This window comes from Lacerta agilis, chromosome 9 (assembly GCF_009819535.1).
Source record: "Lacerta agilis isolate rLacAgi1 chromosome 9, rLacAgi1.pri, whole genome shotgun sequence".
NCBI lineage: Eukaryota > Metazoa > Chordata > Lepidosauria > Squamata > Lacertidae > Lacerta > Lacerta agilis.
In genome coordinates this window covers 44281649-44294679 of record NC_046320.1, presented here as the reverse complement: position 1 = coordinate 44294679, position 13031 = coordinate 44281649, and the positions used below count along the sequence as shown (strand labels likewise).

At 39.1% G+C, this 13031-nt stretch overlaps 1 protein-coding gene across 3 annotated transcripts; it reads right to left on the bottom strand.

The window, feature by feature from the left end:
- Positions 1 to 301: 301 nt before the first annotated feature.
- Positions 302 to 12755, bottom strand: MFSD8 (major facilitator superfamily domain containing 8). 3 transcript variants are annotated; one of them, XM_033159675.1, is made up of 12 exons: positions 12511 to 12755; positions 11719 to 11810; positions 10593 to 10636; positions 8852 to 9092; positions 8019 to 8132; positions 6910 to 7054; positions 5802 to 5860; positions 5261 to 5369; positions 2575 to 2709; positions 2211 to 2314; positions 1869 to 2125; positions 302 to 886 (listed from the first exon to the last, which is right to left on the bottom strand). In XM_033159675.1, exons 1-12 carry the CDS (start codon positions 12588 to 12590, stop codon positions 671 to 673), a joined length of 1596 nt encoding a protein of 531 aa, XP_033015566.1. In that variant the 5' UTR covers positions 12591 to 12755; the 3' UTR covers positions 302 to 670. The 3 variants fall into 3 exon arrangements, with proteins under 3 accessions (XP_033015566.1, XP_033015567.1, XP_033015568.1); XM_033159676.1 differs by lacking the exon at positions 12511 to 12755 and having other exon boundaries at positions 11705 to 11729; XM_033159677.1 differs by lacking the exons at positions 10593 to 10636; positions 12511 to 12755 and having other exon boundaries at positions 11719 to 11787.
- Positions 12756 to 13031: the final 276 nt, after the last annotated feature.

The window sequence follows — 13031 nt, the reverse complement described above, 5'->3', positions numbered from 1 at the left end:
ACACTCTTCTTTCTCATCTTGGACAGTTGTCCCTTGGCTGTACAGTGGTACCTCTGGTTAAGAACTTAATTTGTTCTGGAGCTCCGTTCTTAACCTGAGGTACTTTAGCCAATGGAGCCTGCCGCACAATTTCTGTTCTCATCCTGAAGCAAAGTTCTTAGCCCGAGGTACTATTTCTGGATAAGCGGAGTCTGTAACCTGAGGTACCACTGTACTTCTGTCCAACCCCAAAAATGCTCTGAAACAATTTCCTTTGTATAAAATATTCTGTACGATTATAAAACAAGAACTGCCAACAAGATACTTTTAAGTGAGACAATTTATTAGTTTCTGCTAAGTCATGTTAGAAAGCACTCGTTAAAATTTAGAAGAGGTAGCTAATTATAAAAGTGACTAAATACAAAGCTTTTTCAAGTTGTGTTTGAAAAACACTTTCAATAAGACCTGATTCACAGAATCAAGGCATTTTAAGAAGTAAACTACCACAGTAAGGAGAATTAGTGTGTGAACTTTTGGAACTATATGCATCAAAACTGTTTCATTATCATGTTCAGTTCAGTACCAGTGATATGTCTGACAATAAATTATCAGCAGTAAAACATAGCATTTCTATAGGACACACTGGCTACAAAAATAATAATAATCAAGATTGAACAATAGTTACCCACAACTAGGAAGTCTGCTCTTGAAGTCTCTGATATAGGACAGAAAATGCAACAAGTCTCTTGTACACAATTTCCAAAAGTAAGAGAGAGAGAAGAACAATTCCACATATTAAGCTGAATGCCCAGCGGGGTCCCAAGTACGTGTAGAGTTGACTGACAAAGACTGGACCAAGTATACGTGCAGCACTTCCAGAGGCAGTCAACCAGCCCATGTAGACACCCTAAAACAGATCAGAGAATTTTGAGTGTTGATGCTAAATTTCTGAAACATTCAAACACAAGCTATTATCAAGCCAGTCTTATTTCTAACTCTAAAACTGATTAAAATGGACTTTTAGGCCACCTTTTAAAAAAGACAATTAACTAGATGTTTGCATCCAAACATTAGATAGATAAGCTGGAATGGGCCCAAAAATGAACCCATGGCCTTGCATATCCCCTCTAATGTGGCATTTAACTTCAATTTCTACATATCCTGTCTTGCTGCTACATAGTGTTGTGTAAACATAGTGTTGTGGCCACTTTCTCTGCCACACATAACTTGGCAGCATATGGTACTTTCTATACTCTCACTTGGAGTTCCATAGTCTTGACATTCCTGAGGCCTCACTTTCCCACAGACACCACAGGAAGATGTGAAGTGTACATAAGAAATGGGAGAAAGAATAAACCTGGGAAGGATGAGTAGTTTTTCCCCTGTATCAGACAGACACACAAGACTGTCAGAGCCAGGATGTGCCTGAATACCTGCTGGTGAGAAATGCAGGAGGGGAAAGCACAGTTATATCCAGATCTTGCTTGTGGGCTTCCCACAGGCATCTGGTTGGTTGCAGTGAGAGCAGGATGCTGGACTAAATCCAGAGCAGATTTAGGGGTGATGCAAGGGATGTGTGGGATGAGGAGCTCCATCCCACATATGCAATGGTTTAGTTGGATATACCAGTAACTTGTGACCTCCCCTGCTACAACTGGATTGACTAGACTACAACAAAGTTCCACTTGTCTACGGTATTTTCTTTGTGTGATGGCACAGAACTCCTCCAGCAAGAAAACACTCTTTCATCAAGACAATGAAACATTATTCCAAATTCAGGAAGGTTACTGGCACTCTTGCAAAAGTTTCTAGAAAAATTAGCAATTAATTTTGTTATTTGTAAATAAGACCTTATCTACACACGTCACAAAAATATCACTCTTTCTTACCTGGGGCTTTGGTCCTATGATTTTTGAATATAAAGTGTAAGACATGACATTACAGGCTGGATAACCAAGTCCTAGTAGAATGACAGTAGTGATATATTGGCCCAAATAGATGACTGGAGTATAGAGGCACCAGGACTGTAACATAGGACATCCTGTTGCTTCAGTAGTATTACTGGATGGAAGCATCCATTCTATTGTCCGGAGAGAGGCAAAGCTTTCACCAAAAGTCATTCTTGGAATAGAATTATTCTTTATGTCTGTAAAAAACCAAATAAAAGGTATCATATACAAATATTCAGTAGGAAGCTTAGAAGCTTAGAAGTTTAATATTAATATTTGTACCTTCCCACTGGATATTAGGTAGCTGTTGTCCCCAAGGTAGTAAGACAAAGAATCCAACCAAGATAATCACTAGGCCTCCATAAAGTATAGCACGTTCACCAGTCCTGTCAGATAACGAAAACTATGATTACAATATTCATACTTAGGCTAACTAAACCAAATCTGTGTACAATGCAAGATGCTGCAAAAGTCTGTTTGCCTTTCTTAACAATACAGGTATATTAGTAGGTGCACTCTGGGGATCAGGGTGCTACTAGTGCTACAAGCAACTAGTTTAGAAAGGTTTATGGACAATCATTTGCAACCCAGAGTTCATCAAACCTTTTAATTTCAGAATTTGTTGCTATCGTACATAGTAACATACCTTTTGGAAAGTACTTTAACTGCTAAAAACACAATGACAGATTCAATGCCAACTGCACCAAGGATTAATCCATTGATAAACACTGCTTTTTTCCTGGTCCAGGAATACATATCCATTGTCAACGGTGTGGCTATGCTAGAGAATAAAATAAAACAAATTAGTATTCTCAGTTTGTGCCTAAAGTGATTGATGAGTGAGTTATTTGGACACCAGGCAACAGGAATCTCTGGGGTCCTAAAGAACTGCTGTTTTCCCCTTTCTTTGGTACATGTTTCCACTTCTGTCTTTTTTTTTAGCCCTTGGACTTGTCATCGTTTGCCCTTCCTTCCCCAAGCAACTAGAATGCATCTTCCTATGGTGGTTCACCTCAGTTCACATTGCCCCTTTAAGATATTTTCTGCAAATACTATTACAGTGGTGCTCCGCTAGACAAATGCCTCGCTAGACGAAAAACTCACTAGACAAACTGCATTCGTCTAGCGGAAGCTGCCCCGCAAGATGAAAAAGTCAATGGGGCTGCTTCGCAAGACGAAACATTTTTGTCTTTTTTTTCCGTTTAGCGGAGTGCGGCTGTCATTGCCGCTTCGCTAGACGAAAAAACTGCTAGACGAAAAAATTCGTAGAACGAATTATTTTAATCTAGCGGGGCACCACTGTACAAAATAATTCACTGTATAGTTAGCTTACATAACAAGGCAACGCTTATCTACAGTGGTACCTCTGGATGCAAACAGGATTCGTTCCAGAGCCCTGTTCGCATCATGAGCAGAATGCATCATGAAGCATCGCATCTGCGCAACACGATTCGACGTTTCTGCGCATGATATCATTTCGCATGTCTGCGCATGCGCGAACCGCTGAACCCGGAAGTAACCCGTTCCGGTACTTCCAGGTTTGGCACGTTCGTAACCCGCGCCGAACGCAACCCGCAGCGAACGCAACACGAGGTATGACTGTACTCAGAAATAAGTCTCTGTGTTTAATGGGGCTTTCTCCTAAGTAAGCAGGCATAGGATGGAACCCTAGGCTTTGGACTAGGATTGGCATTGACGGGGAAATAGGGTTCTCCTACATTTAACAGTTACATGGCAGGCTGAAATTCAATGGGTTAAGTGTTTTCCAGTACAGAAATACAATTATGGAGAAAGCTTCAACATGACTGTACTCTGACTTTGTGCTGTATGATGCCCCTCTTATGGAATTATGAGAAAGATTATAGAAAATGGAGAAAGCCAAAAGCATGTAGAGGAGGGTTCTGGGAAAAGCAGCCACGTAAGTAAGAACTGAAATAAATAATTAGTTGGGCTGTTAGAAGAAGTGAATGCTTAACAAAGAGAACTGGTGGTGAGAAACATTAAAAGTTTACCAGCTGAAGGCCAATAGCCAAGTATGTTGCTATGCTGTGTGAAATGTAACAAGCTGAATAGCTAAGGCTTTGCTTTGAACTGAAGTATAAAAGTTATTGTACTCCTGTTTTGTGAACCGTTTCCCTCACTTGCAAAAGGGGTTCTTGAGCTGCACTGCAATGATAATAAACGCCATTTCGAAATTCAAAATGTGCCCACTGGTCCAAAAAGGATGGTGGATCCCTGGCTTAAACGATCTCTCAAGCTCTCCAACTGCAGCCAACGGTATGAAACTACTTTGGAAGCTCCCACCTGACATTAATCTTAATAGCATATAGAAAATAACTCTAGCAAATGGGGAATGTGTCAAAGCAAGGAGAAATATAGATCCCTACAAGACTTTAGTATTGTATATCCCTGAAAACATCATGGCAATAAAGCTGGGAAATATTGGCAGGAATGTGGTCAACATGTAGAGAGATTCAACAATATGGGAATATTTTAAGGAATTAATTACAAGTTGATTATCTTTAGATCACGCGGAGTTAAACAATAATTAAATGTAGATCTTTGATAACGAACAGATTGACTACAGTAAAGTGGTAAAGCAGGAGAATAAGTAGTAGGTCATCACCACCATTTTATAAGACATTGCTAAAGATGTGAGAAACAGCTGTCGAGGAAAACTAACCACCTTTTGAAAGCTCCGAGAGGATGAGCAACAAATATTAAGAATGTGTGTTTTTCTGTCTGGATACTGAAATGTTTAGAGGCCTAAAATTTCATTTTATATACCACTGACTTATTGACTGGATGTGAATGTTCTGGAATTTGTACTAAATTAGATGAAGTATGATCATAATGACCTATCTTGTTTTTTAAATCCCATACCAGCACATTCTTAAAACTAGAGCAATATCTACACATTAAATTGGACTATGGGTTTATTAATTTATCATATTTTTCCTTGAGGAACTTTAATGCCTCTCCCTGAACATGTATGTGGTACCTCTCTCTGCCTCCCAATTTCTGTAAACTCCATGGGAGGCTGGATCTGGGACAGATTTATTTTTGCTTATATAGTAAGTGCTACATATATTTATTGTGCTGTATAATGTGCTACACTTGACCTTAGCCAAAGGGCTGAGAAGAGATGCTGTGCCAGCTGAAATTTCAGTTGTGTAGCCTCAACTATCAAACTTGATCTTCTTATATTGGGGTTATTAAGAAAGATTCCCAATATGAACTGCTTATGGGAATACAGCTGTGTTTCTTATTGCTATGACTTTGGGTCTTATTGTACTGCTACAAAAAAATACTGGAGAATCAAGTATACTCACGTTTCAAAGACTGCAAAAACAAATAAGATAACAAGGAAAAGAAGGTTTGTTGATACAACAGCCACATGGTCAATGTTTGCTTGACTATCTTGACTCCTTTGTTCATTTTCTGTATCAAAACAAAAAAAGTAATAATAGGACATTGTTACACAGTTCAGATGTAATGACCTTGGTTTAATAAAGCATTGTTTATTAAGTCAAAATGAGGCAAGCCCCTGCAGTCCTTTCCTCCTTTTTACTTACGCACTAGAATAGAAAATGTTTTCTGTTACATCTGGGAAACTAGAATTTACTCTTGGGTTACTATCTAGAATATTATACCAGAGACTGAGCTATTGTTTCAGAGCTGAGACATAACAGGAAGCTATGGTTTCTCATAATAGTTTAAGCAAAGAATAGAAGTTACAAATCCTTGTACTAGCAGAACTACTTCATTGGATACTGCCCTTTGCATGTGAAGTTTCACAGTAGCCATTTCTTTCTATTAATATTCCAATGTGTACTACAATATTTTATTTCAAGTTTTCTACAAAAATATTACCTTCAGTTTCGAAGTTAATGCTGCTTTGTGGTCTTCCCACGTCATCTACATGATGTTCTCTAAAAATAATTATTCATTAAAATAAATAATGCACTGAGGAAGCTTTGCAAGCTGCAGCAATACATTTCAACACCCAATCTTGTAATATCATGTTATTTTCCAAATGGTTTTTAATATTTGACCACTTCATTTTATTGTCATTTCTAACCCAATTCCTCAAAATCCTTTGTGTCAACATCAGTTCAATAACTTTCTAGGTCATGTTGAAGTAATATTGAATGCCATAAAATTGAATAATTTGCATTAGCTATTGGAATCAAGTGATTCAATAAAGTAAATACATCTGCAACTGTCCTGTTAGTTTTTGAAAGGCTGACGCCTGACAAACATCGGTTAGCTCGATAATGAAATGAGTATAAATGATCCCTCATTTCCACCAGCAAGATTTCAATTTCACCTTCTCAGAAAAATGAGGCCATGCTCTTAGAAGATAACAAGTATAGTCCTCAGTAATTTATTCCAGGGAAAAATGAAGTTCAGATTACCCCTAAACTAAACTTCTATTTTTACTCCTAGGAATTTGGGATACAGTTTGGACTTGATAAATTCTCCAGGACTTCAAAACTCTTAGTGGCAAATCCTCCACTTTCATCTTTGTATCATGGAGATGGTTTTTCTAATTTTCAGAATGGGAAAATAAATCCCTAAATGACAATAAGATTTAATTTGTTCAGTTTTGAGGGGCTCCATATGCCAATTTGAGAAAAGTTTGAAAGCTTCCCAGTAGTCTGTAAAAACTAGCATGGAAAATGAATCATTATTTGCGCAAAGTTACGGAGATAATTTCTTCCCTATAAAGGCCAGGAAGAACTTGCCATTGCTAAGCTCAGCCACTATAGTGTACATCAAGGAATTAAAATTAAAATAGGGCCAAAATGTATTTATCCAGATTGCGCACTCGTTAGATCCAATAAGAAAATGAAATCTAGAAGTCCCAAAGAGGAACAAAGATTTAAAAATCACATATGCATAGACATGCCCATCCCGCACAAAAGAGAAATTAAGGATAAACACTTGGTGTCTTAGAACAGTCTCAGTTTCTAATTACCTAAACATAGCAAATATCAAAACAATGTTGATGATTCCTAGGAGAGCTCCAAATAGAGCTGGTGTGGTGTACATGTTTATCTGAAAATGAATGGTTCTCCATGTGACTCCTTGTTCTCCAATAAGCGTAAAGAGGGTCTGAAAAACTAATCCAAAACATAATAGAGTTAAAACAGAACGTTAAGAGCATGTTCAAATATTGATGTTTTACTCTGAACACGGAATCCAAAGTATTTCGTAAGAACAGTGCATTTATTCCACAAAACAAAAATAAATCACTTCAAATTATCTGGATTCAGATTCATTTGCTTGCTTAATGTACCTTTACTAAGCTGTAGACAAGATACTGGGAACCCTTTTCCTATGAAGGGCGAGTTACTCACAGAAACATCAGTCAGGGCATGGCCACATCCAATACTGGATGGAGTTAGCAGCACTGCAGGATCACATTGTTCTCTACCTAATTCCAGCCTCCCCTGCCCCATTTTGACTTTCCACTGCATTTCCTCTTCTTGCCAGAGGTCTGAACTGACCACTTGCAGTTTCTTCTGCTGCACACATTCCATTGTTCCATCCATTTCATTCCCTCCTCCATTCCCCCCCTCCTGCTTTCCTCTTCTCTTCTGAGATCTCTACAAACACATGAAATTGGGCCAAAGACCACATGCAGTACTTTGGCCATAGATTCCCCACCCCAGATAGATGTTAGAGAGCATGATGAACTACTAACATTGTCCCCCAAGGTAGTCACCATAAATGAAAAGCATAGATACTGAGGTGTGTGGAACCCAAGAGTACCTCTGATGTGGAAATGGCCCCACTTTTTCCAGCACTAAATTACGAACTATTACCCAAACTTTCTGCTTCAGTACAATAAAACCATATGATAAACCATCTTCATACCCCTCAGTATCATCCTTAGAATTAGCACTTGCAACTTTCTTCAAAATACTGTTTTAACTAAAGTTTACACAGCAGGAAAATTAAATTTACACATACATCTGCAAATGATTGAAGTAACATTTGAAGGATTTCTGATTCAGAATGCCAAGTTTCCACATACACATCAGGTTTCATTTGAAAATAATGAAAATACAACCTACGTTGTACCTGGTCCCAGTATGAAACCCACTGCTTGACAAGCACTAGTGTTTGCCATCGCACTAGTTCTTTCAGTAAGAGAGGTGGCACCAGCAATGTATGACCGAACTACTGCTACATTTCCTAAAGAAAGATGAACAGATGTACGTTTACTTGACACAAATAAAACATTAGGAATTAATTTTGTTTACCTAAATTACTAGAAATGTTACATTTATTTCTCTTCTGCCATGTCTTATTTTAAAGAGATTCACAGATATTGAAAGCCATCTGATTACAGAGACACCTTTTCGCTGAAGTGATTATTCACAACTGTATCCATCTAATTTCAGCTGTTAAAAACTTTTCAGTAACTTGGAACTCTTTAGCAGACAGGAGTTAATAACTCATGCTTCTTACGTAGCATTTTTGAAGTTTAATGTGTAAAAGGCTCCTGAAGAAACTGCACTAACTTCCCCATGCTTTTACTCTTGCTAAATCTCTTATATACTCTTTCAGACCTTCCAATTTCACAGTGTATCTCTGTCACTATTGAGTCAGCTACTTAAAAATATTGCGCCTTTGGGCTACCACTGACTCAGTTGCAAGGCCACAGAGAGCTATGGGCAACTCACCTGGTAAAATTGGGAGACCATGAGTCTATATTTTGAGGTTAAGCAACAATGGAAATTATATATTTACACAATATCTGAATTACACCTTGCTGGTGATGTAGCAAGTGGCGCTATGAAGCAAGATAGATTTCATAGCTGCTTATGAGATTCTGATTAACCTAACAGCATAGCTGCCTTAAATAGTACACAGCAACTGTCAATATTCTGTGTAAATGTTTCTACAATTACCTGCGCCAAACCCCACCAGAGCTCGAGCAACCAGCATGTAGTATTTGTTGTGTGATGTAGGTAAATGGACATAGGCATAAAGAAAGTTAGCAGCCACTGAAATGGTAGTTGAAACTACAAGAGGCTCTCTTCTTGGCCTGTAATTGGACCATGCGCCAAAGAAGGGGGAAGCTATCATCTGACCAATGCTATATGAAGCAATAATCCAGCCCAGGAAACTTGGATCTGCAGTTTTATCTATCTATGGAAACAACAAAAGCAACTTCAAAAACAAGCACATTTCATTCATCAGTTCCCAGCAAGATTTACAAACAGCATCACAACATTTCCCAAGGTAATTAAATACTTTGAGGTATTGTCCTACTACTGAATTTATCCATTAACAAAAACTGAATAATTATTTGGGGAGAAACAGTTGAAAGGTATAATGCATTGCAAGGTGATAGAATTGAATTGAACTTATTACAGTCCCAGACCAGACTCACATACCGTAATAAACAAATCAGAAAAACAATAAAATTAAGTTTAAATTAACAATCAATATAACGATAAACAATACAATTATGGCAGCAGTTAAAATAAGGTTTAAGTCTTAATCTCTACAATATTGTCTATAATCTGCTTCTAAGGCCCTAATCTTTAAAATAGCACAGCTTGTTCCCTAAGTTCTATGGCAACCGTGCAAAATTTGGTCACCTTTAATGTGATCTCTGGATCCTTGTCCTCTATCAGAGATTTTAAACATTGAGGTTCGGGCCCACTTGGAATTTTCTGTATAACAGGGGTGGTAAAAACCGAACATATATCCCTGTAAAAACGGCATCGTAGCAGGACATGAGAGATGGTTTCCACCTCTATTGCGCCGCAAGGGCAAACTCGTTCTGTGTATGGTTTACCCGCGTATCTGCCCTGCAACAAGGCGGATGGCAGTACGTTGAATCAAGCGAGGGGAAACGACAGCCTATATTTAGGTATTTGTAATTTTGACAAATATGTCGCTGGGGTAAACCCTCTCCCATTATCTTTGATTGCTGGATGCTTATTCATCTCGCTCACATGATGCTGAAGTTCTACGTCCCAGATTCGTTGGTGAATTGTTACTCTGGCTTTCTCATAGCCAACAGCTATCAGTGTCTGTGACGAGAACCCCAAACCTTTCAACTTTTCGTACAGTGTAGATTTCCATTTGGATTGAGAAAATCAAATAGGGTTAAGGGTGCCAACCCGACATGGAAAAAAATGAGTTTTAACCAATAATGGATCTTCAAGATCCGTATCCGAGTGCTAACGGGTTTGACTGACCTCTAAGCGGACAGCTATATTAGATACGCAAAAGAGCAAGGTGATAGAAAATAATGTGAGCAGGCCCACTGCAGAACTAATAAGGGACTATGTTTGGAAGGTGCTTATTAAAACCACCCTGCTTAATGCCCAATTTGTGAAAATAATTATGAACTGCTTTCTCGATAGCACTGCTACAATGCTAAGGTATAAGCAATGGGTAGTATTCAACTACATTTTCTTCACACTTTAGATGACCCATAAAAGAGTGAATGAATGTTAAATAGTAGTATTCTGAAAAATAGGGTTTTAAAGTAAACCTCTTTTCATTCAGCAGCCTGAATTTGCAGAATTGACATAAATCATCCCAGATTAAGACAACCACTTCAAATATCACAACAAAGAAACTTATTTATAGTCAAGTACTAAACAGATAACTCATTCAAACTCTCATGGTTACCTGTTGAAGATAGGGCCATATTGACATAATCACAATAGAAAAACCTGCAATGTAAAGAACTGAAGTTATGCTTCTATTATTAAATCATTATATAACATTCTTCATATATTTGTCTGAATAAAAGGATTGTGTCCCTAAATGTTGAAAGTCCACAGAGAAATCAAAGTGCAACCTGTTCCCTGATAATTTTTATGGAGGCATATACTACCTTTTCTGTTTTATTCCTATTGGCTTCTTATTAATGGTTAATTTCATTGTACACAGGTTGTACATTGACAATAAAGGTATTATTATTAGCATGTGTCCAACTAAACAATCAGAAATCTATGACTCACTCCTTAAAGTATATGATCCAACAAAGCTTTCTTCCCCTAACAAAGTCACATGCTTTAATTAAGGCACAAAGTATCAGAGTTTATGGCCAGTTATTCAGGTTGAACTGAAACCAGTTGAGTTAGATTTTGGGAAAACTGATATTTGGATTAAGAGTCTTCCTACAGCTTTATCACATAAGAATCCCACTATAGCAGCTTGGGGGAGGGAACCAAATAATAGTTGCAAGCAAAATATTGCAGGAAGATTTTCTTGAACATTAAGCTTTATATAAAAAAATCAGGATAAACAGCAGTTCATTTTCTCCAAATTAGACAAGAGTGCACTGAGAACTAGTCTACACTTTACAATGGTTGGTATTCAGCTGTTTTACTCAGTAGACCTATTGAAATTAATGGACATAACATAGAAATATTCATTAATTTTAATGGACCTACTCAATAATAAAATTTAGTTGCATACCACCCAACTAATTTTTGGCATTTGCGCCATACTGTGGCCAAAACATGTGCAGTCGTACATTGGTTCGAAAACCAAGGCACGGCTTCCGATTGGCTGCAGGAGCTTCCTGCACTCAACTGGAAGTTCCGCCGGATGTTCGGCTTCCGAAAAATGTTTGCAAGCCGGAACACTCACTTCCGGGTTTGCGGCATTCAGGAGCCAAAATGTCAGAGTACCAAGTTATGAAAAAACGTATGAGTACCAAGTTATGAAAAAAGTTTCCATACAACATTTTAATTTACATTCAATACAGACATCAAAGTGGTGCTGCAAAGTATGTTATTTTACTAACCAACACTGCTGAAGAACATTGTGAGATACATTATCCGAATGGATCTCCATCGGCTATTGTAATGCTGTAGGGTTTCCAAAACACCATCAGATCTGTAACAAATGAAAATATAATTAAAGATTAACAACTCTCGGCACTTGTTTTTGTCTAACTTACAGCAATCTGTTCAAGAATAATAAGCACTCAGAGCAGACCCTCTATGTCAGGGGTAGTCAACCTTTTTATACCTACCGCCCACTAATGCATCTTTCTTGATGGTAAAATTTTCTTACCGCCCACCAGTACTCAATGGAAGGAGGATTCAGTTTGTGCCATAGAACCCCCTATCACCCACCTAGAATCCTGAAACGCCCACTAGTGGGCGGTAGGGACCAGGCTGACAACCCCTGCTCTATGACTTCAGCATTTAAATACAACATTTTTTTAAAAATCAGGAAATGGGCAGAATGAAAACCTTTCAAAGGCTCAACTAAAAAAATGCCACCGGAATAAAATAAACAATAAGAGCCCTTTTAAAAGGAGGCACCATAATACCAATATTCGTTGTGATGTTTCGTATTTTTATCTGGAAGCTTAATAGTTCAAAGCCTACTGACCTTTTGGCGCTAATTAGAACAGTATAGGAATATAATCACTAACCCCCCCCCCAACAACAAAACAACACTTCCGCCCTCGCCTGGACGACGAGGCCCTTCCTTCCCTCAGCGACTGACAATCCCACACCGGCCCTTCTTTCAGGGACTTGACTCCGAGGCGAGACCCCGTCAAGGAGCGCAGCCCCCCTCCGCCTACCTCCAACTGTGGGTCCGGGGGTCCAGCAAAGGCTCCTCCTGCCCTTCAGGCACAGCTTCCCAAACAGCATCGTCGGCCATGGTCGACTTACGAAGAAGAACATCAGCAGCAGCAGCGAAGGCAGACGGAGCAGATACGCTATCAGGAAGAAAGGAATGGGTGCGACGGGAATCACGCCATTCCACACACGCCCACAGCCACCCTCCTTTCCTTTACTCCGCGTCTTCCCCTTCAAGCAGTGAGGTGACAACGCCACGTGACTGACGGCGAACAAAAAAAAAAAAACCACCAGCATCCAACAACACCAGGCACTTGTTAGTCACGTGAGAGGCGAGGCGCTGATTGGTGTAAAGGCGGCTTTCCCCGCCCCCCCGCCCCACCCTCTTGCCGCTTCTCGCGCGGAGACGAGAGAGAGAGCGGGAAGAGGGAGTGAGTGACAGCGGCGACCTTCGAAGTTCTCCTGCGTTGCCCCGCCTCCTTCCCTCATTCACTGTGGCGGGACGGTGAAACGGAGTCCCGAA